Source organism: Alternaria postmessia (genome assembly GCF_024291825.1).
Source record: "Alternaria postmessia strain BMP 2775 chromosome Unknown scaffold_128, whole genome shotgun sequence".
Lineage (NCBI taxonomy): Eukaryota > Fungi > Ascomycota > Dothideomycetes > Pleosporales > Pleosporaceae > Alternaria > Alternaria postmessia.
The window spans coordinates 17,965-41,706 of NW_026260201.1; the positions used below are offsets into that span (position 1 = coordinate 17,965).

Consider the following 23,742-nt stretch of genomic DNA (forward strand, 5'->3'; position numbering starts at 1 on the left):
CTCGCGAAAAGCGCTCAACTTGCGACGCAATCAGCAACAATACTTATAGAAGAGAATATACTTTCCTTAATAACATCCATCGACTCACACTGATCCATTTGAACATGCCATCGCGTGTCTACCATAGAAATCGATACCCAAGAGGGGGCACGGCGCTCAGTGATCGTATTCATCGAATAAAAACACATGTTATCCCATTCACAGATCACTCTGGGCGCGAAGCACTCATGGTTTTCGATGGCTGGGTGTCCTGCCCGCTCCCGCCGCTTTTCAGTTTCGCCATCTACTTCACACAAATGACCCTGGAGACTGTGAAGCCGGTTGAGCTTTTCAAAGCTATTAAGCGCAGAACGCCGTACGACAACACAGGGTGTCCGATCCGTCTGGAACTCTACTTTCTTCCTGCGTCCAACGTGGATAGCAGTGTTGACGATGAGTGTATTGCTCATTATCGCAAAGAGAAGGCCGCCCGGGGAGATTATACACGTCAAATCCAACATGTCGAGGAGACCGCACAGGAAGATTATACACGTCAAATACAAGATATGAAGGACTCGGCCTCGGATGATGATACTGAAGAGCAGCAGTATGGCAACGACCGAGCCAGACAACTACCTGGTCTAGTGCCTAGCTATATCGATTATCACCTTGGTGACTATCATCACGGGACTGTCTTCCGTTCTTCAGGCGCAGATTGGTCCACAGACAAGAGTCCAGCACGCCGCATTAAATTCGATCGAATTTCCGAGGAAGAATATGCTCGCGTAACGGAGGGAAATGATGAATTTCATCGCGTACATCCGGTAGAGGTTTCTTCTATGCCGTTCCAGGAGAGCGACGCTACTTATGAGGGAGAGACATTTGTGGGCATAGCTATGTTTTACGCTGCACATGGGCCAACGGAAAACGAGACTAATCACCCCTGGTCAGAAGCGCGGGACCGAGCCTGGAAGTCATGGTGATGACTCTTCTGTTTGCACTTGTTCGCTCTGCAAACCGAGGGAATCTACTCAGCAGTAGTTACATACCACATCAAAGTAGTTTAGAAAGTGTTCCGCTTATATACACGGCTATTGATGTTTGCAGATCGTGCTCCACCAAATTGTATATGCTACAGTCATTGTCTGCGAATCCCTCATCTTAAGAATGTACAAGAGTAACAAATCGTCCATAAAAAATATCCTCGGAATAACCTTGCCTAAGGCGGAAACCCCTACGCATGTCGCGTCAAAGAGCTCTTGCGCGATTCCGTCTAGCGCGTAGAGAGCTCCAGCAGCTTTGACAGGGATGTGGGCAGCGCTAACTACATGGGCCATGATCGACCAAGGTTCCAGGCCGCTAGACGTCATGCCCAAACATGTCGGTCGCAACCTGGAATCCCCTCATCTCAACCACAGCTCAGCTCAAGTGATAGCACGCTGTCACCATGGCGCTGATACAGACCTCGCTCATCTGGGTCGCCTACGCTGTGGCCGTGGCAATCCTCTTCCTCATCGCGTCCACATTCGTCTACGTCTACCAGAAGCCGCGCGACCGCGCCGCTGCCGTCACCATCGTCTGCATCTTCACCACCCTCGCCCTGCTCGCGACAGTTCTGCTCATTCCCGTCGATGTCGCCCTCGTCTCATCTACGTCCAAATCCAGTCTAGGCCGCAAAAAAGATTGGGCGACGCCTGAAAAGGTCGATAGCATCGTCTACACGCTGCGCATCGTTTACTACACGCTCTACTCGCTCGACGCGATTCTCTGTCTTCTGGTCATCCCGTTTACCTACTTCTGGTACGAGGAGTACGATGAGGATGCCGCCGAGCATGGCGAGCAGACGGCTGGCCAGCGCATTGGAGGAGCGCTGAAATGGACTCTTGGCTTCCTCATCTTCGTCGTCGCCATCTTCCTCGTTGGCTTCTTCGTTCCCTTTGCGAAGCAAGCCAAAGATGACAAGCGCCTCGATCTCGACTACTTCAAGCACCTGCTATCCGAGAACCGTAAGCGGCAATTCTTTCATGCCATCCCTCGTATACACTAACTTGTCTAGATGGCGAACGCGCCCTATCCTTTGGCCTCGGCTTCCTCATAACCGTCGGCACCATTCTCTTCGTCCTCTACACCGGCGCCGGCATGGCTCTCCTCCCCGTCGCCATGATCAAATCCGCGCCCTCCGTCTCGGCCCCTACCCTCGCCGCCAACACCGCATCCCAGCTAGAGAGCAACCGCGAGCGCCAACGCCAGCTCGAGGGCCGCAACGAAGGGAGCGAAAACGGCCTCGACAGCCGTGACCGCCGCGAACTCGAAGCTCTCGTCCGCGAAGAGCGTACCCTCATCCGTCGCGAGCGTCTTGCTGCTGAATCCTCCGGCCAAGACCGCCATTGGATCGTCAAAGCGTGGATAAAGACGGAAGCCTTTTTCCGTCCTCTCAAGCTCGTTGGTGGACTCATCCTAATGGTCTTTGCCCTTGTAATCTTCGCCTCCATGCTCATCACCGGTATTGACAAGGCGAAAAACTCCATTTGCGGCGCCCACTGCGGCTACATCCTCGGCCACATCAACATCTTCCAGCCGCTAAACTACATCCTCGTCAAGTCCGCCAAGGTCTTCCCCATCGACTACATTCTGTTCCTTCTGCTCGTCCTCTTCTTCTTCTCCGCCTCTGTCGTCGGGATCGCGACTGCCGGTATCCGCTTCCTGTGGATTACCATCTTCAAGATCCGCAAGGGACACACTTCGCCTCAGGCACTCCTCATGGCTACCGTCTTGCTGACACTCATTACCCTCGCCATCAACTACTCCGTCGCCATGGTCGTTGCTCCTCAATATGCTACCTGGGGCCCGCAGACGTACTGCGACATGAAGACCAACAGCCTCGACGAACAACCTGATTGCACAGAACACAAGGACCTCATCAAGTCGTGTAGCGAACTCGCCACCAATCCCGCTGCCCAGCAAGTCTGCACGCCCTCCGTTCTATCAACTTTCATCAACCGCGTCACCATCAATTTCCCCTTTTTCGGCGTCGTCCTCTTCTGGGCTCAGTTCGCCTTCTTGGGCGTTTACCTGGTCGTCTTCTTGACTACGCTGTTCAAGGCTCCCAGTCTGGATCAGGAACAGATCGACCGTGATTTGGAGGAGGAGGAGGAAGAGGGGCTCTTGGCTAGCACGGGACGGAGGTTTGGTGCTGCGTGGAGTGATGTCACTGGTCGTGCTAGGAAGCCGGCGGGCTATGGCGCGACTGAGAGAGATGAGAGGATTCAGTAAAAAAAGTGATGGGAGGAGAAATGAAGTTGTGTGTGTGGAGAATGGGGACATGAGATCGGTTGGAGGACGGGGTTGGGGTGGTGTTTGGTATATATGTTTTGTCGATTTTCTTTCCTGTTTTAGTTTCTGTGTTGGTGGATTTTGTGTTTCCTTCTTTTTGCTTTCTCTCTCATTTTCTGGTTCTTCAATTTGTATGATACCTCGTTATGGCTGCTAAGCACGTTTGCGAATACATGATCAAGTACGTTTGCGTTTACATGCTGGTGTTGCGATGAGTGACAGGTGTTGAGGGAGTACTTTTCCTAAATGGTGTGTATGCGTCTCATCATATGGTCAAAATATAAATTGTAGTTTCAAGTATCTTCGTGCCGTGGTCTTCATTCCGTTCACATGTATAAGAGGTCTTCTCAACCATGGTGACACTGGTGAAGCTGTAGGCGTGGGTGGCTTGTCGTTCATTCACGTTTAGTGGGAATCGAGAGGCATCAGCAGCATGGAAATCCGATCGTTCTCTGGTGGCGCGAGTTGACATCTCTGACTCGTTACCTGCCTTGGTCAACCCAGCAAGGAAGGCGCGTCTCGATTGTTATTGTTGTTGTCTTGGCGTCGCTCGAAAAGTCTCTTACATTCGTCTACGTTCATCTAGCTCTTCCACTCTTTCTGTCACTCACACACTCCTTCATCATGAGTAAAAGTGTCTCTGAGAACAACGCGTCGCCAGGACCTGGTGCGTCTGAGAGGCAAAAGCTCGGCGATCAAGCTCAGTCGCCCGCAGCATTTCACCAGATGTAAGACTTTCAGCTTGTAGTCGATGTATCTGCAGCTAACGATGATAACAGCACTGAACAAGACGCCACCAGCTCTCCGCTCCTTCGCCTTCCTGCTGAGATCCGAAACATAGTCTTCTACCACGTGTTCCAGGACGAGCGTTACTTCATCGGTACCTGTTGCGGTTTGGAGGAGCGCCCTAGCCTTCGCCGCGACCTAGGCCTCTTTCTCGTCTCTCGCCATTTGTATCACGAAACAGCATTATTGCCGTACAAGCTCGGAGTCTTCAGGCTAGCCGATGATTGGCACGACCGTTCAGTATTATTTCCTTTAAAGGGATTTCTCCGGGAACGGTCAAAGGCACAGATTGAAGTCATGGCTCGAGTAGAATGCTACGATAGCCGTTACATGGTTATGGGGGTGATGGGAACTGGGGCGTACTGGGCCGCAAGATTACAGCTCACATAGCCGTCATGGCCTTCCGGTCGACAGACAGCGAGTGTGGTATTGATATGACTGCTAGCTGTACTTGGCCTTTATATCTGAGATCAGAAGAACTATGGCGCGCTCCTGGATGCTATAGAAATTCAAATACATGGTCATAGGTTCCAACACTCACATTCACCTTGAGCTACTGGCAGCAAGGACCATAATCTTGGCAAAGTCTCTCTTACTCGTTCGCTCTTCACCCACCCTCCTCTTCTGTTCTATCACCTACTCACTTCCTTTTCTTCCAGGATCGCCCACGCTTTGGAGTCTACTACTTCTCCATCAATACTTCACACATCTTCCAGATACAGGATGCTTCACCAGGCCCGTCGCAAAGATGCAACTAGCAAGCAGCGTCTGCGCGACCGCGCTCAGCGGGAGGAAATGTGAGTTTTCTATTATCTGGCTTAACTGCTCCATTGCTAACAGTCCTGCTTTAGCACCAAGCGTACCGCCATCGAGTCTCGACTTCTGCGTCTTCCCCCCGAAATCAGGAACGGTATCTACGCTTACGTTTTCGGCAACAAACGCTACCGCCTTTGGCCCAAGATCCGGCCCGGAGGTTCCCCCGTCGTCGTCAAACCTGACCAAACCGAGTATCGACATCCAAACCTGCCGCTCGTTTGTCGTCAGCTCTACCATGAAACGAGGTTGCTTCCTTACAAGCTCGGGACATTCAGCTTCGACCAGTGGCCTTATCATTCACTCGACGATCCTCTCATCTTTCTCTCTGTAAGGATATTCCTATCAAAGAGATCAAAGTCAGAGGTCGAAGCGCTTCAAACATTGACTTTTAATTATTGCTTCGAGGATTCGAAAATAACTGGAAATGGAATGTACTGGGCCGAACGACTGGGTCTTGTGGTGCAGTTTCTCTCTTAGCTACACACCAAAGGATAGTTTGCTAGCGATGCCTAGCAGATCGTTGCAACGAGAGTCGTCCTCGTAATGTTAGATTCCTCGAGGCATCGTCCCCAGAGGGCGACCGGAAGTGGCAGATGAGGTCATCAGATGACCAGAGCACTCGGCATACATTGCGCGTCACGTTCGCATTGGCAAACAATATCCAACATATTTCTCTTGTGTATATAACCAAATCAACATCCTCTTCTACTGCTCCGCCCGGCGCCTTCATCGTTTTGTCTCTTCCTACAAAGGCTGTTCTATCGCGTCAACTACCCTCTGTCGAAGATACCTTATCTTGAATTGATCCATCGCTTTAGGAATTAGTGATGGAAGCCGCTGAAGAAAAGCTACAAAGTGTGAGAATTCAGCTCAGCAAGATGTGCGACTTTTGAGTCTGTTATCAAACAATAAGCTGACAATAATTTAGTACCGAACTTAACGCCTTGCAATCACCCCTCCTTCGTCTTCTTCCAGAACTCAGAAATATCATATACGGCTACGTATATTGTGGACAGAATTTCTTCGTTGATGAGGTTGATGAATTTGAATGGCAGTTCAATCGTGAAGTTAAAATGACTGAAAGTCTTGACCGAGCTCTCGGTTTGCCTCTTGCATCTCGTCAGTTGAAACAAGAAACCGCTCTGCTTCCATACAAACTAGCGACGTTCTACTTCGACATCTGTCATGAAGACACGTTTGATAAATATGGTCGGCTTATAAAGAACGTACACTATCAACAGCAATGTGAGATGCTAAGAAGCTTTTTGAAGAAGAGATCACTGGAACAGATCAAAGTGTTGAGTAGAGTGGGATTCCAGGCTTACAATAAGGTGAAGAGGAAGCATGAGATGATAATGGGAAGTGGAGCATATTGGGCAAAAGAACGAGGGTGCGGATGGATCCTCATTAGCCGTAGATCGAGGAGTTGATTCATGTCCTTAGCTACCAGATGCGTTGTTGCGTCAAGACAATCAAAATGATAGCTGTATGCTCTACCAGAGTAGTCTTGGACTCATGAACACTGCTATAGCTTGATATCTGTATCCTAATTGCTTCACTTGCATACCACATTAGGGTCGAAGATGAAGGTGAAGGCAGGGATTTCCTGTGACGTGTCGTTGATGCCGTAAGTCTCTTTGAGTGGTCTCATTCACCTTGACCACCTCTTCAGGAAGGAAGGAACGTCCGTGGATATCCGACCTTGGCAGGGTCTCTTCAGGCACTTCAATCTTCTCTCCGACTAGATCTCTTCCACCAACACGCTTTCCACCACCGTCACCCTTCCTTGAATCCTTGCGACCACTTCGCCATCGATGTCTTCCTCCTCTATGGGCAACGCGGCTGATCAGCATCTGGAGCAGTCTCGAAGTGAGATTGCTGCGCGCGACAAGATGTAAGACTTCCTAGTTCCTTCCGTTTTCTCGCTTAGCAACAACTGACTTATGATAGCTCCGAGCTCAACGCTGCAAACTCCCCACTCCTTCGTCTCCCGCCTGAGATTAGGAACATGATCTACGACAGCGTCTTCCGCGATCAAGTCCTCGCACTCAAAGGTACAGGGTTTGCTCTTGTGGAAGGGGAGTACGACGTCATCAAGACAACGGAACACGTCAAACAATACTTAAGCCTACTTCGTGTCTCTCGCCAATTGTATCGAGAAACCGCCCTGTTACCATATCAGCTCACCACTTTCAAGTTTGGCTATTTTCGTTATCCTTGGGGCAAACCACTCGACGTTCTGGAAATTTTCTTGTTGAACAGATCGTGGGCGCAGGTCTCAAGCCTGCAGAACATGGAGTATGTTGTTAAGTTTGACGGGTTCAATAACATCTTTGAACACGAGTATCAGTATGAGAAGAAGAGTGGAACCGGTCTGTACTGGTTCGCTCATCTGGGTCTGAAACCTTCCGACTTGGCTGTGCACATAACGGTTGCATGACATCGTTGGTTTCAAAGTCGCGATTGTACACCTTCTGGTCTTAATGGAAGGATTCTGCAGGGGTGGCCGAAAGCGGGGGTCGAGGTGGCTATGTACTAAGCCATGTCCTTAATGCGGTTAGCCTGCTTCAGAACTCGCAGTTTCCTCAATTACCCATGATCTATAACGCACCTTTTCCACAGCGCCTCTTCTGCACTTTCTTGCTGCCCTAATCTAAGCACCTCAAGCGCAAGACGACATGGTCGCTCGCAAGCAGGCTGCGCCACCCTTGAGTAGCAGTTCTTCCGCTGAGGAAAAGGAGACGTGTCAGATCGTGACCCCGCGGTTCAATACTCAGAAGCTGCTTTTACATGAACGTGCTCGTCTGAACAAGATGCAAGTCCCTTGAGTCCCACACATTAGCGCTCTGACTTACAACGTCTTTTAGCACCGAAATCAATGCCGTTCAGTCACCACTTTTACGTCTTCCAGCAGAGATCAAAACCATGATATATACCTATGTTTTCGACGAGGTCGTTCAAATCAACAAGTACCCATGGTTTCTCAACTACCATGTCAGCTTAAGGCCGCGTCAGTTCAGCGATTATGATCGCTATCCCTCTTCCACCTACTGCGAACACAACTTTCTAAGCCTGCTCCATGTCTCTCGCCAGATTCACCAGGAGACCGCTTTACTCCCGTACAAGCTTGCAACATTCAATTTCGATACTTTGCCCACAGAAGAGCTCGAGGATGATGAAGACAATATGTTTTCGGCTATAAGAGTGTTCCTAGAGAAAAGAACAAGGAAACAGGTCGAAGCTCTTGCCAAGTTGGAGATTTATATTCTCAATGATCATGTTCCGAACATTGGAGAGTTGGAGTCAGGGACCGGTATGTACTGGGTTACAGAGTTGAATTGCGAGATTTCTCCTGCCTAGCTGTTGGTCAATCGTTTTTGCCGGGCATTCCTGCCAGTGAGCAGTGAGCGTGATAGTGAAACGGGTCCCAGAAGTACGTGCTTTCGTTACTGAGGCAATCTTGGTAGAGCGGTGCTCGTGGGCAGCTTACTTGTTAGCACTCTGCTATCGCCATCTGCCAGAATCCAGGACGTGCTTGTATCCACAGAGCCGAAACGATTGCTCCATCGTTACAGACTCAGCTGTGTTCACTTGAGATCGACCCTCATTGCCGCTCTCGCACTTTGCGTATACATTCGGATGTCAACATCCATCCCGCCTTTGAAAAACTTCATCCCGTCCATCATGGCCTCCCGGAGCCACACACCACTGTATGCTGGCAACAGGCAACTCACTGATAAGAAGAAGTGGGATGATAGAGTCCAGATAGCGAATAGGGATAAGGCTTATATTCCTACTTTCAAGGCCGCTGGCCACCGCGTTATGCATAATCAATCCCATCGTGACCAAGTGTAAGTAATTTAGTTTCTCATACAACAGAGTCGTGATCTGAAAGTTTCCATGTCTCCGATTTAAACGCAAGAAATTGCACCATACTCTGCCCGCCGGCCGAGATTGGAAACGTGATATGGACTTGTCTTCTCGCTAAAGACTACGAAATCAGCTACGCATGCATCAGAAATAGTCGCGACAGGATTCCCTCCCTAATCTTTTTTGATCATGGTCCTCCGAATCTGCTCTCCATTTCTCGTTAGGTCCATGTCGACACAGCACTTCTTCAATACAAACTCAACACTTTTGGCGTTGCTCGTCTAGAACGATCTTTTGTGGAGCAGATCTTGTGGTAGCGAACGAAGCAGCGCATGGAAGCGATGACCAAGTTAATAATCCGGATCTTTGGTTCACCTCCACTTTTTCCGGAAGCCTTAAAACCCCATCGAGGGCTTACCTCTGAGTCTCATAACCTTTTCTCCTTGCAAAACCACCCCGCTTACGACAGTCATCATACACCCCACGATTCCAGTCAAGAGGCGCGGAGCATGCTTCCCGCCGACGCTATTTCTGCCAGGATATCGGACGTGAAGTCTCAATCCAAAAAGCGTGACAATAAGTCAGAGCAGAGATCTACCATGCGTAGTCAAGCTCAATCTCCCCATATTCAGGAACCTCGCAACCACAAGTAAGCGCCCTAATTCCTGATCTTAGAGTGCGCGACTGACGTGCTTTGCAGCAGCAGTCTCATACCTTCTCCCCTCTTGCGCCTTCCAGCCGAACTCAGGATCGCTATCTACGACTATGTTTTCGGAGAGAACATCTATAACTTACATCTACACCGCGGCCCTGCCAAGACCTATCCATCGTTTAACGAATGCAACCTGGGTCTCATAGCTGTCTGTCGCCAACTTCACTCGGAAACTCGATTGCTACCCTACAAATTAGGCATCTTCCACTTCGCAGCTCAGATCCCGGATCGCTCAGACGACTATTGTTCATTTCGCATAAAACAGTTGGTTGATTCGAGGACAGAGGAACAGAAGGTCGCTATCGGCAACAACATGGAGGTTTTCACACACTGTGTCAAATTTAACCCATGGACGGTGCTTTATGGAATCTCAGCATGGACACAGGACGATTGGGAGGTGGCTATATCAGAGCAGCTGGATGAGCAGTGGCTAGATCAAGAGCTTTGGTAGTAGTGAGCAAGACCATCAGGTAGCCGGGCATCAAATACTGCCTTAGTGAATATAATGACTCAAGGTTGGCTGCCTCTTCCACCAGACGCTAGCCTGTAGACTTTCTTCCCTAGCACTATATCAAAAGCCTGTCGGGGATGAGTTGTGGTCTGAAAGGGCAGTCGTATATGAAGGAAACTCAGCGTGGGCATATTAGGGTTGAGAGCCGGCTGCCTGAGAGTTTGTGTGGTAGTGATTTGTATCACCAGGTGGCTGAGCGGCAGATATGGCAGTCGTGGATATGTCGATTCAAGGTTGGTTGTCTCTTTCGTTGATGGCTAACTTGCAGAAGTAACTCATTAGTACTATTTCATAAGCCTTTTCTTGTAGGAAGCTATGTTCAGGGAGCTATCGCACAGTGATACCAGAATCGTATCCAATATGTAAGAAAGCTATAGACTGCTAGGTCGCTAAAAGTCAATTGATAGTAGCTTAGATTAATCTTAGGCTAAGGCTTAGGGCTTTGGTCTTGATATCGTTTGTATGGATACAGTTGCGAGCTGCACGCTTGCACCTTGATCGGGTAATCATTGAGGATCCGCCAACTGGACTCCAGACCATTACGGGTATAGTCTCTACCAGTACGACAGCTGCTCAACATGACCATAGAAGGTAATGTGTTCGTTCTCCCAGATGCCGTCTCCTTGAGCATAAGCCTCACTGATGTTGTATCCTTCGGTACCTGGAAGTGGGCCGAGTTCGCCGTTCTTGATTACCTGGTGGATGTTGAAGGATGCGTTGCGCTGAGAGAGGTTCAACTCGACATCTTGGAAATAGTTATTCCCGCTGTATTCGCTTGTCCACGAATTGAATCCCTTTGTCGTGTTGTCCACTTCAAGGACCTCGTGAATGCCATTGGGGTGCCAGATCGTCGCCCAGGCAGGAATGCCGAAAGGCTTCTCGACGGTTGGGCCTACAACCCAGCCATGGATCAGGATACCATTGGAAAGGTAGAGCCAATATCCGTAGTGACCTCCAGCAATGCCGAACTCGCCCCACTGGCGCTCGAAATAGCCTCTGGACTGATCTGAATCAATTACCAGTTTTTCTCCGCCGACCGTGATAGTCCCTTCAAGCTTGAGAGTAGGATTGCCCTATAGGTGGAACGTGTTAGCAAGACGAACACTCTTATCCAACTCCATAGTGCGCACATACCCAATACCAAGAATACCCTGGGACAAGCGTGCGATGGTCATTTTGGTTGGAGTTTCCATCATTCTTGGGTGAGATCGTTACGCCACCAGCGCCCCCAATGTACAAGTTCTTGCCCGTCGGAGTCATTTGAACATCCATCTTGACACCGGCATAGTCCGCAGAAATATGCACATCGGTGAAGTTGTCGCCTCCGCGTGGACTTGTGAGGTTTTGAATCTCTGATCGAAAATTGAGAAACTCGGTGCTCCCAGTTCCAGGCGCGAAGGCAGTTGCCCCAGTAGAGGAGAAGTTCTGGAGATCTTCAACTCTAAAGATACCAGTTGTCTCGCCGCGGAAGAAGTTCGGGGCCAGCATCGTATGAAATTTCCGTCCACAGGTGGTAGTCAACCAATAGAAATAGCAGTAGCTGTTCAAATTCTCCAGGTTCTTTTCATCAAGCCAGACCATCGTTCTGCGAACATCGTAGCGACCCGCATGCGTCTTCGCTGATAGTGAGTTCTTGTTCCATCTTGATATGTGGGGAAACATACACCATCATTATCAATAGTACTGATAGGGAAGCTTGGTCTGACAAATGGAGGAATTTCAGAAATGTTGACGGCGCTTGCGAGACCAACGAGAAACAGAGAAAGGGACCGCATCGTGACTTCAATGTATCAGCTGTGCGAGATTGGTGTGGAGGAAGCTTGAGCAATAATCAAGAGGAAGATACCAAAGCACGATATATATCTGAGTGACATGGTGGACCGTATTGTTTAACTCACTCTAGAGCTATCGATACTCTTCTAGGACTATGTCTATCTTAGTTGTTAGCGCTTCTTCGGAAGCGACATGACATCTTAACGTTGCAATTTATTGCATCAGAACCTCGTACGTATGACTCGCAGCGTCCTCAAATACTTATCTAGCAAAGGCATCGGATATCTATACGCGTACTCATGATGTGGGTCTGTTGATTGCAGGCATGACGTACTTGTACCTAGATTGGGATAGTTTCGTGCACACGCACATAATGCACGAATTAGATCGATGCAAAAAATAGTAGAACAAAACCTCTGTTTCAACGTATGATAACTCAATAAGGCTTCCAGAACATAAAATTGCCCGTATATGTATACATAAGATAAAGCAAGACAATGAGTTTCATAAAAGAATGTGAGCACAGTTGGTTTGTATTTAGGTAATTTGTAATAGCTACACTGCTCCGGTTTGTAAAGAAACTATGCAGATGAACTGAAATGCATCAATAATACTGCGATCATAGATCTCGTGATTAACATGATGTTTCAATTGTACATCCAGAGTGCTCAGCAGGTATTTATTGTAAGCACTACAACAAAGCGTACACACGAACGCGGTAGAGTTAGAGTGATCTGGAAATGTGCACAAAGACTGGTCTAATGTGTATGCACAGACGAGCTACAGGCTTTACCTACCTGTCTTTGAAGGCAGGATGACAACCTCCGTACTACCGCGGAGATACAGAGTAAGCTTTCCTAGGCTCGTGATCTATACGAATTACGCGTATTCTCAGTGCAAGCAGTTACGTAATTTTAAGCGCCATCGGACCGACTTTTGCAGGTATCCAACATCCACCTGTTACGAAGCTACCTGCTGTAAGTCGCAGATATCACTAAGGGATATCGTTGTTTTCATACTGATATGACTTGAGGGTATGCGCAGAAACCTTTTTTGTCATCAAGCAAACCACATAATTTATCGATCTCTTGTGGAGCACTTTGATACATGTAAGGCTGACTTATGGTTCCGATCAAAGATAACTCTAAATTTGCTGGCCATTGCCCTATGATTCTGAACGATTTCCGCTGTAATGAATCTTTTACGGTTTTGTAACAGCACCGCTCAGCGTGTCGACTGATGATACTTTGCAAGGCGATATGGTTCTGCATCGGCCAATGCGATTTAGACTGAATATCAGTCCCAGACTTGTCAACAATCAATCCAGATCAATCTCATCAATCAAGCTGTGACAATTTGTACTGCAAGTCAAGCCAATCCAGCATATCGTGAAATAGCAGTCAATCAAGCTCAAAATTGCCGGATTGATTGATCAGATTGATAGGATTGATAGGATTCGCCCGTACGTGAGGCTTTTGGGTTTTCTGTAGGAGCGATGTCGTGATACTTTTCTAGAGTTGTAGTCACTAACGATATCACAAAAAAATCATAACAACGCTAATTATATATATAAAAGCTTTATAATAGACTTATTACTGCTACGATTCGAACCTCTAAAAAGATTTGGGATCGTCCCAGTACCCTAGGGCGCGAAGCACGGGACTGCCCGACCCAATATAGGTCAGGCAATCCCGTGCTTCGCGCCCTGGGGTACTGGGACGATCCCTGGCTATTGTACACCTCTACTAAGCTTGCCAGGCTTAGTAGAGTTAAGTATAAGCGTAATATTACTGTATATATTATTGTAGGTAAAGGTGGTTGCAATACGCAAGGACGCGCTAAGCATTGTATTATAACCCTAACACAACAAAGCTACAATATCTTTTTAACCTTAACCTATACGCGTTAATTTATCGTCGCTATCTCTACCCGCCTATCCCCCTCTCGTGATCGCAAGTATGCCACCGAAAAGACGCGTTCACGACGTTGTTGGCACGTCAAGAAAGCGCCAGAAGGGCGTGCCTCTGCCTCGCGGTACTCTAAGCCAACCTATACCTATCGAAAGCCCTCCATCGTCGCCTTGTCGCTCCCCTCGTCTCTCTCCTCGTCTCTCTCCTCGTCTATCTCCTCGTAAAGCTCTGGTTGAAGCGTCCCAGGCGTCAAGCTTCGAAGCGCGACTGCGCGAAACGCAGGTCGAAGAAGCTATCGTCCCACCTGTTGTTGGCAGCGAGGAGGCAACAATAACAACAACTAACAATGAGGATACTAAAGTCTTTAAAGAGAGCTTTGCGGACGACTTTAATGGCATTAATTGGAGTCGTCTGCCGCGATATATAAAGCCCATGGCGTCACAGCGTTCGAGAAAAAGCTGGATATATCGCTACGGCTACCGCGTCGCATATCGCAAAGATCCCACGCGTATATATTTCGTATGCCGCTATTGCCACGAGCATAAGTTTATTGACGCTGGCGTTACCCAAGTATACGAGACAACACGCTCAACATCAGCAGCTCAGCGACACCTGGGAGAGAGACGACGCGGCCATGGCTATCAGCCACCTAGCAAAAGCACCCAGTCCACCAGCCCCAGCGTCCTCCATCGTATACTTACTGGCAACCGGGTCAGCCAGACGGTCGCGAACAAGCTCTCTGGCTTCAATATACAGCGCTTTAGACTCGCTGCTGTTGGCTGGCTTGTAGAGTCAAACCTGCCGCTTTCTACGTTCGAATCGCCAGCTTTTCAACAGCTTATATCGACAGCTAACCCACAAGCAGAGGCAGCACTTTGGGCCTCTCATAATAGCGTTACCGCCTACGTTCTACGCCTGTACAACTATATAAAGCCGCGCGTTGTCAAGGACCTGTTACACGCCCAGAGCAAGATACACATAAGTTTTGACGGCTGGACGACGAAGGGCGGCAAGCGTGGCTACCTAGGTATTATTGCGCACTACGTTAACAGCAACGGCAGTCTTGTCGACCTTCCTATTGCGCTGCCGCAGTTAACAGGCACCCATAGTGGCGAGTCGATAGCTAGCGTAGTTATTCAGACGTTAAATCACTTTAGGATCAATAAAGCAACCGTAGGATACTTTGTACTTAATAACGCAAGCAACAACAACGCCGCGGTTGAGGCAATCGCGCAGCAAATAGGCTTCAACGCTGTTAATCGCCGCCTCCGTTGTGCTCCCCATACGCTGAACCTCGTCGGTCAAATACTCCTCTGGGGCAAAGACTCCAGCTCGTACGACAACGACCCAGCTGAGTTTGCTGTCGAGAGCGAGTATATGAGCGAATGGAGGCATAATGGGCCTTTAGGCGTGCTTATAGCAATAGTTAACTATATCAAAACGCCACAACAGTACGCTCTTTTTGCTGACTTTCAGCGCCTTGCCCATCGCGAGTTACCCGTCGACGCGCCCGCCAATAAACGCAAGATCCTCGAGCCTGTAAAGCCAGTTGTTACCCGCTGGAACTCCTACTACTCCTGCTTTGAGCGCGCTGTACAGCTACAGTCAGCTATCAACGCCTACGCCAATCACCATATAAAGCGGGTGCGAGATAAGGATACGTACGCAGAAACCCGCCGCAACAAGCTACCTGATGCGCCGCGGTGGATAAGATTAAGCGGCCTAACAACACACAATTAGGCGGTAGTTACAGAGTATATAGATGCGTTAAAGCCTCTAAAAGCTGCTACAAAGCGCCTTAAAGGGCGTGGCAAGAGCGGCAGGTTTAGGTCTATCGCTAAGGTAATACCAGTATTTGAATATATACTCAATTATTACAAGCAGCGCGTCGAGGCTTACGAGGCAGTCAACTACAACGCTCACAACAAGGCACCCGAGGATCATCTCGCTATCAATATACGCGCAGCGTGGACAAAAGCCAACAAGTACTACGCCAAATTAGACCTATCGCCCGTCTATTACGCCGCTACAATACTCCATCCATACTACAAGACGTATTGCGACGCTGCCTAGGGTACTGACAAGCCTGACTGGCTTTCAGAGAACAATCGCAACTTCCGCGCCTTGTGGGCTTTATACAATACCCCTACGGCTGTTGTACAACGCACGAAACCCGTATCGAACAATATAGACGACGCAATCAACGGTCTTATCGATCCTACAACCGCTGGCAACAGCGCGATAGTAGACGACAAGTTTACTCAGTGGAAACAGTGTGAGCGACGTGTGGAGAAGGATACAGAGGACGCCAACAACCCAATAAAATACTAGCTATCGTTGCGAGATCGCTATCCTCGCCTTAGCAAGCTTGCGCTTGACGTACTGTCTATCCCAGCGTCAAGCTGCGAGTGTGAGTGTATGTTTAGTAAGCTAGGAGACCTATTAGAGCCTCGCCGACGAGCTATACGACCTCAGCTTTTGGCGGCGATACAGTGCGTACGACGGTGGCGAAAAGCTGGTTTAGGCAATGACAATACAAGCCGTACAGACTCTATAACTGACAGCGATATAGAGACGTTGTACGGCATGGATACATGGGACGACGATATCGACAGCGATACCGACGGCGATAACGAGACTCAACACCACAAATAGTCACGATACCCCACTTTTACAGCCTCACAAACGCTATACTATCAATCCAATCAATCAAGTCAATCAATCTGAGAGTTTTTGATCGATCAATCTCATCAATCAAGCCAAATTACTATAGGACGTCAAGTCAATCCAATCCGGGGTGCTCAGATTGATTGGCTTGATTGTTGACAAGTCTGATCAGTCCAAAGCAACGGCGGACCGGGTGTCCAAGCATCTGCCCATTGATACATGTACCTTTCTACTAGACTGATACTTTATCCAACATTGTTAACTAATAGGCTATCGTTTCTCATTCAAGCCATGTGCTGGTTGAAAGATGACAACCTGTTCAAGGTTTGACACCCAAAGATTCGCCGACGGAGTTGCCGGGAAGCTTGCCGAAGTTTCTGGAGCGGCTCACGAGGCCATGCCGAAAGCCGCATGCTAGAATATCCAAACATCATCATCGTCACTAAACCTTGCAGACGCGGAAGAACGGTCGGCTACCATCTGTACGATCCGCTGCCATCCGTTCGGACACACCAATACTTGAAGTCCGAAAACATAGTCCTTGGAAAAGAGCAGAGTGAAGCGTGACTACTGTAGACATAAATCGCAAGCAAAGATCTATGGAACATACAGCGCCTCCGCGACCTTCTTCCTACAACCTTCTTGTCATTTCACTTGAATCTATCATCTTGTGTTTTGCGATACTATTGCAATAGACTTTAAACGCCCTGCCCACTTTTGCTGAGACTGATGTAAGCTGACGATGGCCTGCGTGGTTGTGGCTAGGCCCTGTGCAGTGGGAACATTGTGACAACAGACTTCGCAGCAATATGTATATATCTACAACTAGGAGACTGAATATCTGACAGTAATCACACGGCGCATGTTCTTGACTCAGTGTTACAAAGCTGTAAGCTGAATTACTAATAAAGCTTCTTTGTTTTATAACAATACACCAGCGTCAAATTCTGCCTTGCAATTCAGCAAACTAGGTGAGAGTTCCGTGCTCTCGTAGAGAGTGGTTAAAGCAATGACTCGCTTGCGAGTATGCTATGGAAGATACTTCTTGAAATGATGGACGAATATTTCAGGCCTATTGTAGTGACCTGCGAAATCAAAGGTGTGCTTATACCTCTTTACAGCCTCTAGATCGACATCAGCGAACAGAATCTCGTCTCCTATCTTCCCATCGATAAATCCAGCGACTTCGACACCCCCTGGTGCAAAAATAGCAGCTCTCCTCTTTTTCTGCTCGCTTCGCAAAAAATCCTTGGTCCTCTCATCGATTCCGTATGCCTCAATCTCTGCATCAGAAACAACAGCAGCCGCGTTGATGACATAAGTCCCTACTGAGAATGCAACAGCCTTGCCGGCCGTATTTATGAAGTCGGCCACGTCCAATCCAAAGGTCAGAAACTGCGGCCAAGCAGCGACATGTACCACAGGGTGGTCCAAGGCAGTCGAGTACTGCCCTAGGGGGTTGCCGTTTTCGCCACACAACAAACCACTCAGCCCACCAAATTCCGTTTGGATCGACGTCTTGCTACCTGTTGTGCCAGGCGCATGGATCATACGTTCTCCCACAGTCGGCACGTATTTCTGGTGTTTGTGCAGGAGAGTTCCATCTCGGCCGATAGTCAGTTGGGTATTGTAGAGCGTTCCAGTAGTGTTCGGATGGCGCTCGTTGATGGCAACCACAGCGTAGATGTGTGCTTCCCTGCATGCGTCCTGCAGTGAATCCACTTCAGGGCCAGGAACCTCCACTGCGTTATTGAAAAGTTGAAGGTAAAGCGATTCCGTGAGAGGGTCAGTACTGCGGAGGAAGGGAAACCAGCCCGGAAATCCTGGGATGAACCCCTCCGGGAAACCAATGACATCTGCACCTCGGGATCCCGCTTTTCGGATAAGTTCACATGCCTTTTGTGTCGAGGCTGTCTTGTTTAAAAATACAGGGGCTGCCTGTACAGCTGCGAGTTTGATAGCCATGAAGAGTACAATAAACTTGGGTTTGAGGATATCGGATAGGCGTGGTAGGCTTGTTCGAAAAGCAGGCTTTGGCTTGCAGTAATGAGATACTTGATGCTTTCGGCGGTATTTATGCACACTTGCCGACACGACGATGCCGATCGGCATCGAAGTCAAGGCTGTGCTGAGTGAACTGCCGCTTGATGCACGATGAAAGAAGGCCCGATGACTTCCAAAACCTAAGATCGGATAGAACAACAAGATAGCTATGTACCGGTTGACGTGTTTCACCAACATGCTAGATACACTACTGTATGACAAGCAATATGCTGTTAGGTGATGCTTGATACACCTCATTCTGCACTCATAGAGTTTATTGTTCGGTAGGCCTAGAAACGAATTACTGTGAAGCCATGATAGCGCCCGTAGATCTTGATTACCGCGGATCGAGTCGAATCGGTCTAGGATAGACAAGGTTCTGACACTCTGTACTTGCGCCTGATAACCACAGTCGCCTAACAAAGACTTCTGAAACTTAGCATCACGAAACAGATAAAGTTCTGCAGCCACTACAGATTATAATAAGATGATATACGGCTAGAGTCAAGCTAGGACTAGGCTTATAGATGTAAGGAGTTACGCCTAAGTACTGCAATATGCAGGTTCTCATATTCAATACTGACTTGAAATCGTTCAAGGTGATCTATAGAACCTCAAAATGGGCACAGGACAATGAGGCGATAACTGCTTCAAGGTTAATGTCGCAATGAGGTACACCACTATATGACTGAGCGTTGAATACCGCTTGAGTGAATTGAAAAACTCAAGACTGATTGCCACTTCCGTCAGACGCCAGTCTATAGAACTATCTCACCAGCACTATATCAAAAGCCTTTCCTCGGTCTTTCTTCCTGCTCTCCTTCTCCAGATCACTCCACCCGTCAGAGCTTACGCACAACTCAACATGGTTTCCCGAAAGCGATCTCTAACGCATCCGACTGATGCACCCACGGCGAAGAGACTACGCGATGTGAGAGCTCTTCGGCGAGCTGCTCAACGAGATCCGAGTCAACTCGATCGGATGTAAGTACCAGACAAAAACCACACAAACATCAATCTAATCTTCGCTATAGCACCGAGTACAACGCTATCGAGTCCCCTCTCCTCCGCTTGCCAGCCGAGATACGCGACATGATCTATGCCGGCGTCTTCGAGGACGAGCAGTGGGTATTCCATCAAGACGACTCATCGCATGAAAAAGGCTTCTTAAGCTCAAGGTCATTCCGCGAGAGTAACCTCGGATTGCTATCCACTTCTCGCCAACTACGTGCAGAAACTGAATTGCTTCCGTATAAGCTTGCAACGTTCCACTTCAGATTCTATGATTGGGACGACTGGAGCGAGGTGGCGTGGTTGGGGCGTCTTCAGATGAGGTTCTTCGAGACTAGAACAGTGGAACAGCTTCAAGCTATGACTACGGTAACAGTCTCCGGACATGTTGACGTGTTGAAGATTTACATACATTATCGAGGGAACGTGGCTTCCTGGTTTGATTTCTTGCCCCCCATGTCAGGTAAGGCACCTACCAAGAAATGGAAATCGTTGCAGAAACAGCTAGGCGCCAAGTGCACAGGTCTCGATTTTTAGCTATAGACAATTCAAACAAGTCATAACTATTCACTACATGTGCACTACCCGTACGGGAGCCTAGTTCAATCTACTTCACTTCTAGCATTAATGAAGACATTGACTTGACGTTTCACCTTTCCCTTCCCTAGAGTTAAGCTTGAAAGTTGCTTTAGATGTCACAACCCGGTACACTGGTCACTGTGCATATGTGCAGCTCAATAAGTCGAAACTTGGGTGACTAGCACGGTGGCAACGTTGTCTCTCGAGGTATCCTGTGAGCCTCGACATCGGTCAGTATGACATGTCAACCCTTGATCACGAGTTTAAATTACGAAGTCTATCTCCCAGTGCCATGAACATGCACGCGCACATCACACATTCTGCAAACGCCCGGTGGGCGGTGAGTCGAATGGCCCCCTTCACAGCAGCACGGTGACCCTTGTCATTGGCCAGGGCTCCGCTCTCCTCTTGCTCTTATCCGCGCACCCAGGGTCTTCACCGTGAAGAACATTGCACGCGATGAGGCGCGTGAACGTCGCGCATTGACCCGCCTTCTTGTTGTTATTTTCTCCTTCGCGTTCTGAGCTTATGATTCGCACTCACCACCAACACTGCGGCTACCTGCATCTGCATCACGACACAACTTTGTACGCGGCTGTTGTACCAGTGAACAAGTCGTTGTAACATCTGTACCCCTCATACCACCTACCCTCGCTCAATCGCGCTGCAAACATGGCGCCGCCTATCGTCCCATGGCCGCAAAAGCGCAAGGCTTCGACCTCGGACGGTTCAACCTCGAACAAGCGCACACGATCCGTATCGATCTCCATCAAAGTCGCCCACGAGTCCCTACTTGGAGGCGTACTTGGCAGTCCAGAAGTTCCTGTTGTAGCCAAGAATTCACAAGCGTGTCTCGGTGGCATGCCAGAAGAGCTCCTCCTGCACGTCGCTGGATATCTAGACGTGAGCCCTGTTACACTTGCGAAGTTGTGCCTTACGAATCATCGCTGCAAACGCGTTGCAGAAGAGGTGCTCTACAAGAACATAGGCAGTCGGTGTCACGATTGGGCGAAAGCGCAATCAGTCGCTAGCAACACTACACTGGCTAGCCATGTCCGCCACTTGTGTTCAGTGTTCGATTGGGACGACAAATTGCCGGTCACTTGGGACTTGAACGATAAAGCGTTGGCCACTAGGGACACATACGACAAGATCATTGCCAATGCCCACAAGATTCAGACATTCGCACTGGAAGAAATCGCTCCGCACAACTCGCGCAACTGGGCCAACAGGTATGATTTCCTTGCGGGTGAAATGAGTTGGTTGGACTTGTTCAGCCTTGCTGTCGGACAGTCGATCGATGGACAGACCAACCGTTTCGCTCATCTCAACAAACTCACGATTGTCACCGATGTTTTGTCGCTCGAGAACATCTCATGCATGTTCTGTCTTCCGTCTCTTAACTCGCTCTTTCTCCAGGGTGTTCACCAGACGACGCCGTTCAGGGACTGGCCGATCCCCACCTCGAGCAGCCCCATCCGAGAGATCACTCTCAGGAATGCGATGATGGACATCTCCGCCGTGGCGCAGATGATCTCTTCAGTGAAGTCTCTTAGCAACTTCATGTACGAACACAATACCATGGCTTGGGAGCCGTTCGGTAATGACGACAATCCAATGTCAGTGTGGCCTGAGCACTCCTGGAAGCTCCTGGGCGACGCGTTGAGGAAACATCGAGATACCCTGGTGGAGCTATATGCTTTCAGCTACTCCGACAAGGCGCTCTTAGACATTCTTTATCCTGACGGTCGAGATCTTGGAACACTAGGATCTTTTCAAGATTTCTCAAAGCTCCAGTATTGCGGTATTCCGATAGAAGCTGTCCTCGATGCTGCGACTGCCGAGGATGACTTGTCGGTGTACTTTCCCGCACACTTGAAGCGGTGGTACACCCACATCACACCAGGAACCCCAAAGCTCTTGGAAAGGTGCGTTCCCGCGTTGGCATCCTTGAAAGATATTGTCTGCTTTGGTCAGGATAAGACCGTCCGCGTGGTCCTGCTGGACGGTCTACCATTCCAGGCACTCGTGCTTTCTCGTGCTTTCGCAGAGCTGGAGGAAGCCGGTATCAAGCTCGAGATTCGTTATGATTACGACATGATCACCTTGGACGAGTTGAGACGCTTGGAGGCACCTTCTGAAGAAGTAGAGTCGGATGAGGAGTCTGACGAAGAGTTGATCGACCAACCGGAAGCCGAGATCGATGAGGTAGAAGGTTATGAGTTACCGGACGCGACTGAACAGGAGATTGCCGACGTGTTGGACGGCAACAGCCAAGCCTCTTTTACTACGCAAGATGCAGTGGTAGGTGATCCGGTCGAAGATGTTGTGGACTATGTCATACCTGCAGCTTCACACTGCCATGAACAATACTTAGACCATGTCGCCAGATCTGATTAGTCGGCGGTACACGTAGGATCTACCAACAGCTTCGCAATGGTGTGAACTTGGAAGGCGGTCGTGTTTGTTTGATACGATTGGATGGCTCTTGGGCAGATTGACTTTACTGTCGACGGCTGTTTGTGTTTGTACGAAGGCGATTATTGTGATATGGACGAGATCCAGGTGTCTGTAGCTTTCAACATGTTGCCAGAATCGTGTCACTGACCGGGCTTCGCGAGGAGTTTAGTCGCGAGACCGGCAATAGCAGGTACTTGTACTCTCGAACCATGGACAACAACAATGTATCATAGCTATCCAATCGCGAGCTGCAAGCTCTGTTTATGCATATTTCGGATTTGCGGCTCTGTCGGAAATTGACAACAGCGAAGCGCGCTGCTACCAACAAATCAGTTAGGTTGAGTGTCTCATCGTGTCAGGTGAAGCGGCAACTAATTTTGTCGTGATCGCTAGCACCGTGAAGATTGTTGAAGTTGTCAGCAGCTGAGGCGCAGAGCGGAAGAGTGACGCGACACGCTTGTCCCTGATGACGTCAGCTCTTAGCATCGCTCCACCCGGTGTACCTCTTCCAATACAATCTCGCGTCACTTTGTGAACATCGATACCTTGCAATCATTCAACCGTCAATGCTGCATTATACCCTGGACTTTTCGGATGATTGCTTCATCGACGAACAAGCTAATGTTGACCGTGCGCGTCAAGCGTTGAGAAGAAGAGCTCCTGACGCTCGAAGCACGCCACGCATGTGCGATATCCAGATACCGTTCTCGTGGAAGTCGCGCAAATAACTCCCTGTTGATACCCCTCGGAGCCCGCGCAGGACAGTGATGCTTAGCGAAGTTGTTTTTCAATCACGGTCGACGGTGCGGAGGCCTTCCGCTCTTGGACAGCTTCTTTCCGAGATCCCATCGCCGAGCGAGACATCCATGGACGACATGCGTAGACTAAGTTCGCACATGCCAATTCTGTAACCTCCTTCCTCTTATCTATTCTCTAGAGTTTGGCTGCGAACGGCTCCCGTCCAAGTCTTGTATATTGGTCCGTACGCCCAGCCGCCTTGGAGGTTCTTGGTCTTCGTTAGCGGGCCGTGGCAGTGATCTCCGCTTCCATCCCGACCGCCGCTTCTTGTCAGTTCGGGAACCCCAAGCCGGCTATCTGTGGCGCACGACATGGACACGGATTTCGCTGCTTGGCAACAGCAGTCCACTCAGAATCTGTTTCATTACCTGCCTGAATAGGTTAGCCAATTGGTAGTCCTGACCTTCCCCAAGAAGCATAGATGCCAAATGGTGCCCAGAGTATACGACTGTACCAAGACGGTAACATAGTACTGAATGGTCGTGTGGCAACGC

General features: G+C 49.1%; 7 protein-coding genes across 7 annotated transcripts; 5 read left to right on the forward strand and 2 right to left on the reverse strand.

The window, feature by feature from the left end:
• Positions 1 to 227: 227 nt before the first annotated feature.
• J4E82_010470 (uncharacterized protein) lies at positions 228 to 962 on the forward strand (the record flags this gene model as incomplete). Its single annotated transcript, XM_051736682.1, has 1 exon — positions 228 to 962. The coding sequence occupies one exon, from the start codon at positions 228 to 230 to the stop codon at positions 960 to 962; it is 735 nt and encodes a 244-aa protein (XP_051583551.1).
• A 464-nt stretch (positions 963 to 1,426) lies between these two features.
• On the forward strand, positions 1,427 to 3,252 carry J4E82_010471 (uncharacterized protein; the record flags this gene model as incomplete). The annotated part of the gene is made up of 2 exons (XM_051736683.1): positions 1,427 to 1,985; positions 2,036 to 3,252. The coding sequence occupies 2 exons, from the start codon at positions 1,427 to 1,429 to the stop codon at positions 3,250 to 3,252; spliced, it is 1,776 nt and encodes a 591-aa protein (XP_051583552.1).
• Positions 3,253 to 6,728: 3,476 nt separating this feature from the next.
• J4E82_010472 (uncharacterized protein) lies at positions 6,729 to 8,274 on the forward strand (the record flags this gene model as incomplete). The annotated part of the gene is made up of 5 exons (XM_051736684.1): positions 6,729 to 6,808; positions 6,865 to 6,996; positions 7,177 to 7,310; positions 7,588 to 7,729; positions 7,782 to 8,274. The coding sequence occupies 5 exons, from the start codon at positions 6,729 to 6,731 to the stop codon at positions 8,272 to 8,274; spliced, it is 981 nt and encodes a 326-aa protein (XP_051583553.1).
• A 2,287-nt stretch (positions 8,275 to 10,561) lies between these two features.
• On the reverse strand, positions 10,562 to 11,782 carry J4E82_010473 (uncharacterized protein; the record flags this gene model as incomplete). The annotated part of the gene is made up of 3 exons (XM_051736685.1): positions 10,562 to 11,080; positions 11,142 to 11,621; positions 11,672 to 11,782. 3 exons carry the CDS (start codon positions 11,780 to 11,782, stop codon positions 10,562 to 10,564), a joined length of 1,110 nt encoding a protein of 369 aa, XP_051583554.1.
• A 5,604-nt stretch (positions 11,783 to 17,386) lies between these two features.
• On the reverse strand, positions 17,387 to 18,469 carry J4E82_010474 (uncharacterized protein; the record flags this gene model as incomplete). Its single annotated transcript, XM_051736686.1, has 1 exon — positions 17,387 to 18,469. The coding sequence occupies one exon, from the start codon at positions 18,467 to 18,469 to the stop codon at positions 17,387 to 17,389; it is 1,083 nt and encodes a 360-aa protein (XP_051583555.1).
• Positions 18,470 to 19,265: 796 nt separating this feature from the next.
• J4E82_010475 (uncharacterized protein) lies at positions 19,266 to 19,948 on the forward strand (the record flags this gene model as incomplete). The annotated part of the gene is made up of 2 exons (XM_051736687.1): positions 19,266 to 19,384; positions 19,435 to 19,948. 2 exons carry the CDS (start codon positions 19,266 to 19,268, stop codon positions 19,946 to 19,948), a joined length of 633 nt encoding a protein of 210 aa, XP_051583556.1.
• A 714-nt stretch (positions 19,949 to 20,662) lies between these two features.
• J4E82_010476 (uncharacterized protein) lies at positions 20,663 to 22,390 on the forward strand (the record flags this gene model as incomplete). The annotated part of the gene is made up of 1 exon (XM_051736688.1): positions 20,663 to 22,390. The coding sequence occupies one exon, from the start codon at positions 20,663 to 20,665 to the stop codon at positions 22,388 to 22,390; it is 1,728 nt and encodes a 575-aa protein (XP_051583557.1).
• Positions 22,391 to 23,742: the final 1,352 nt, after the last annotated feature.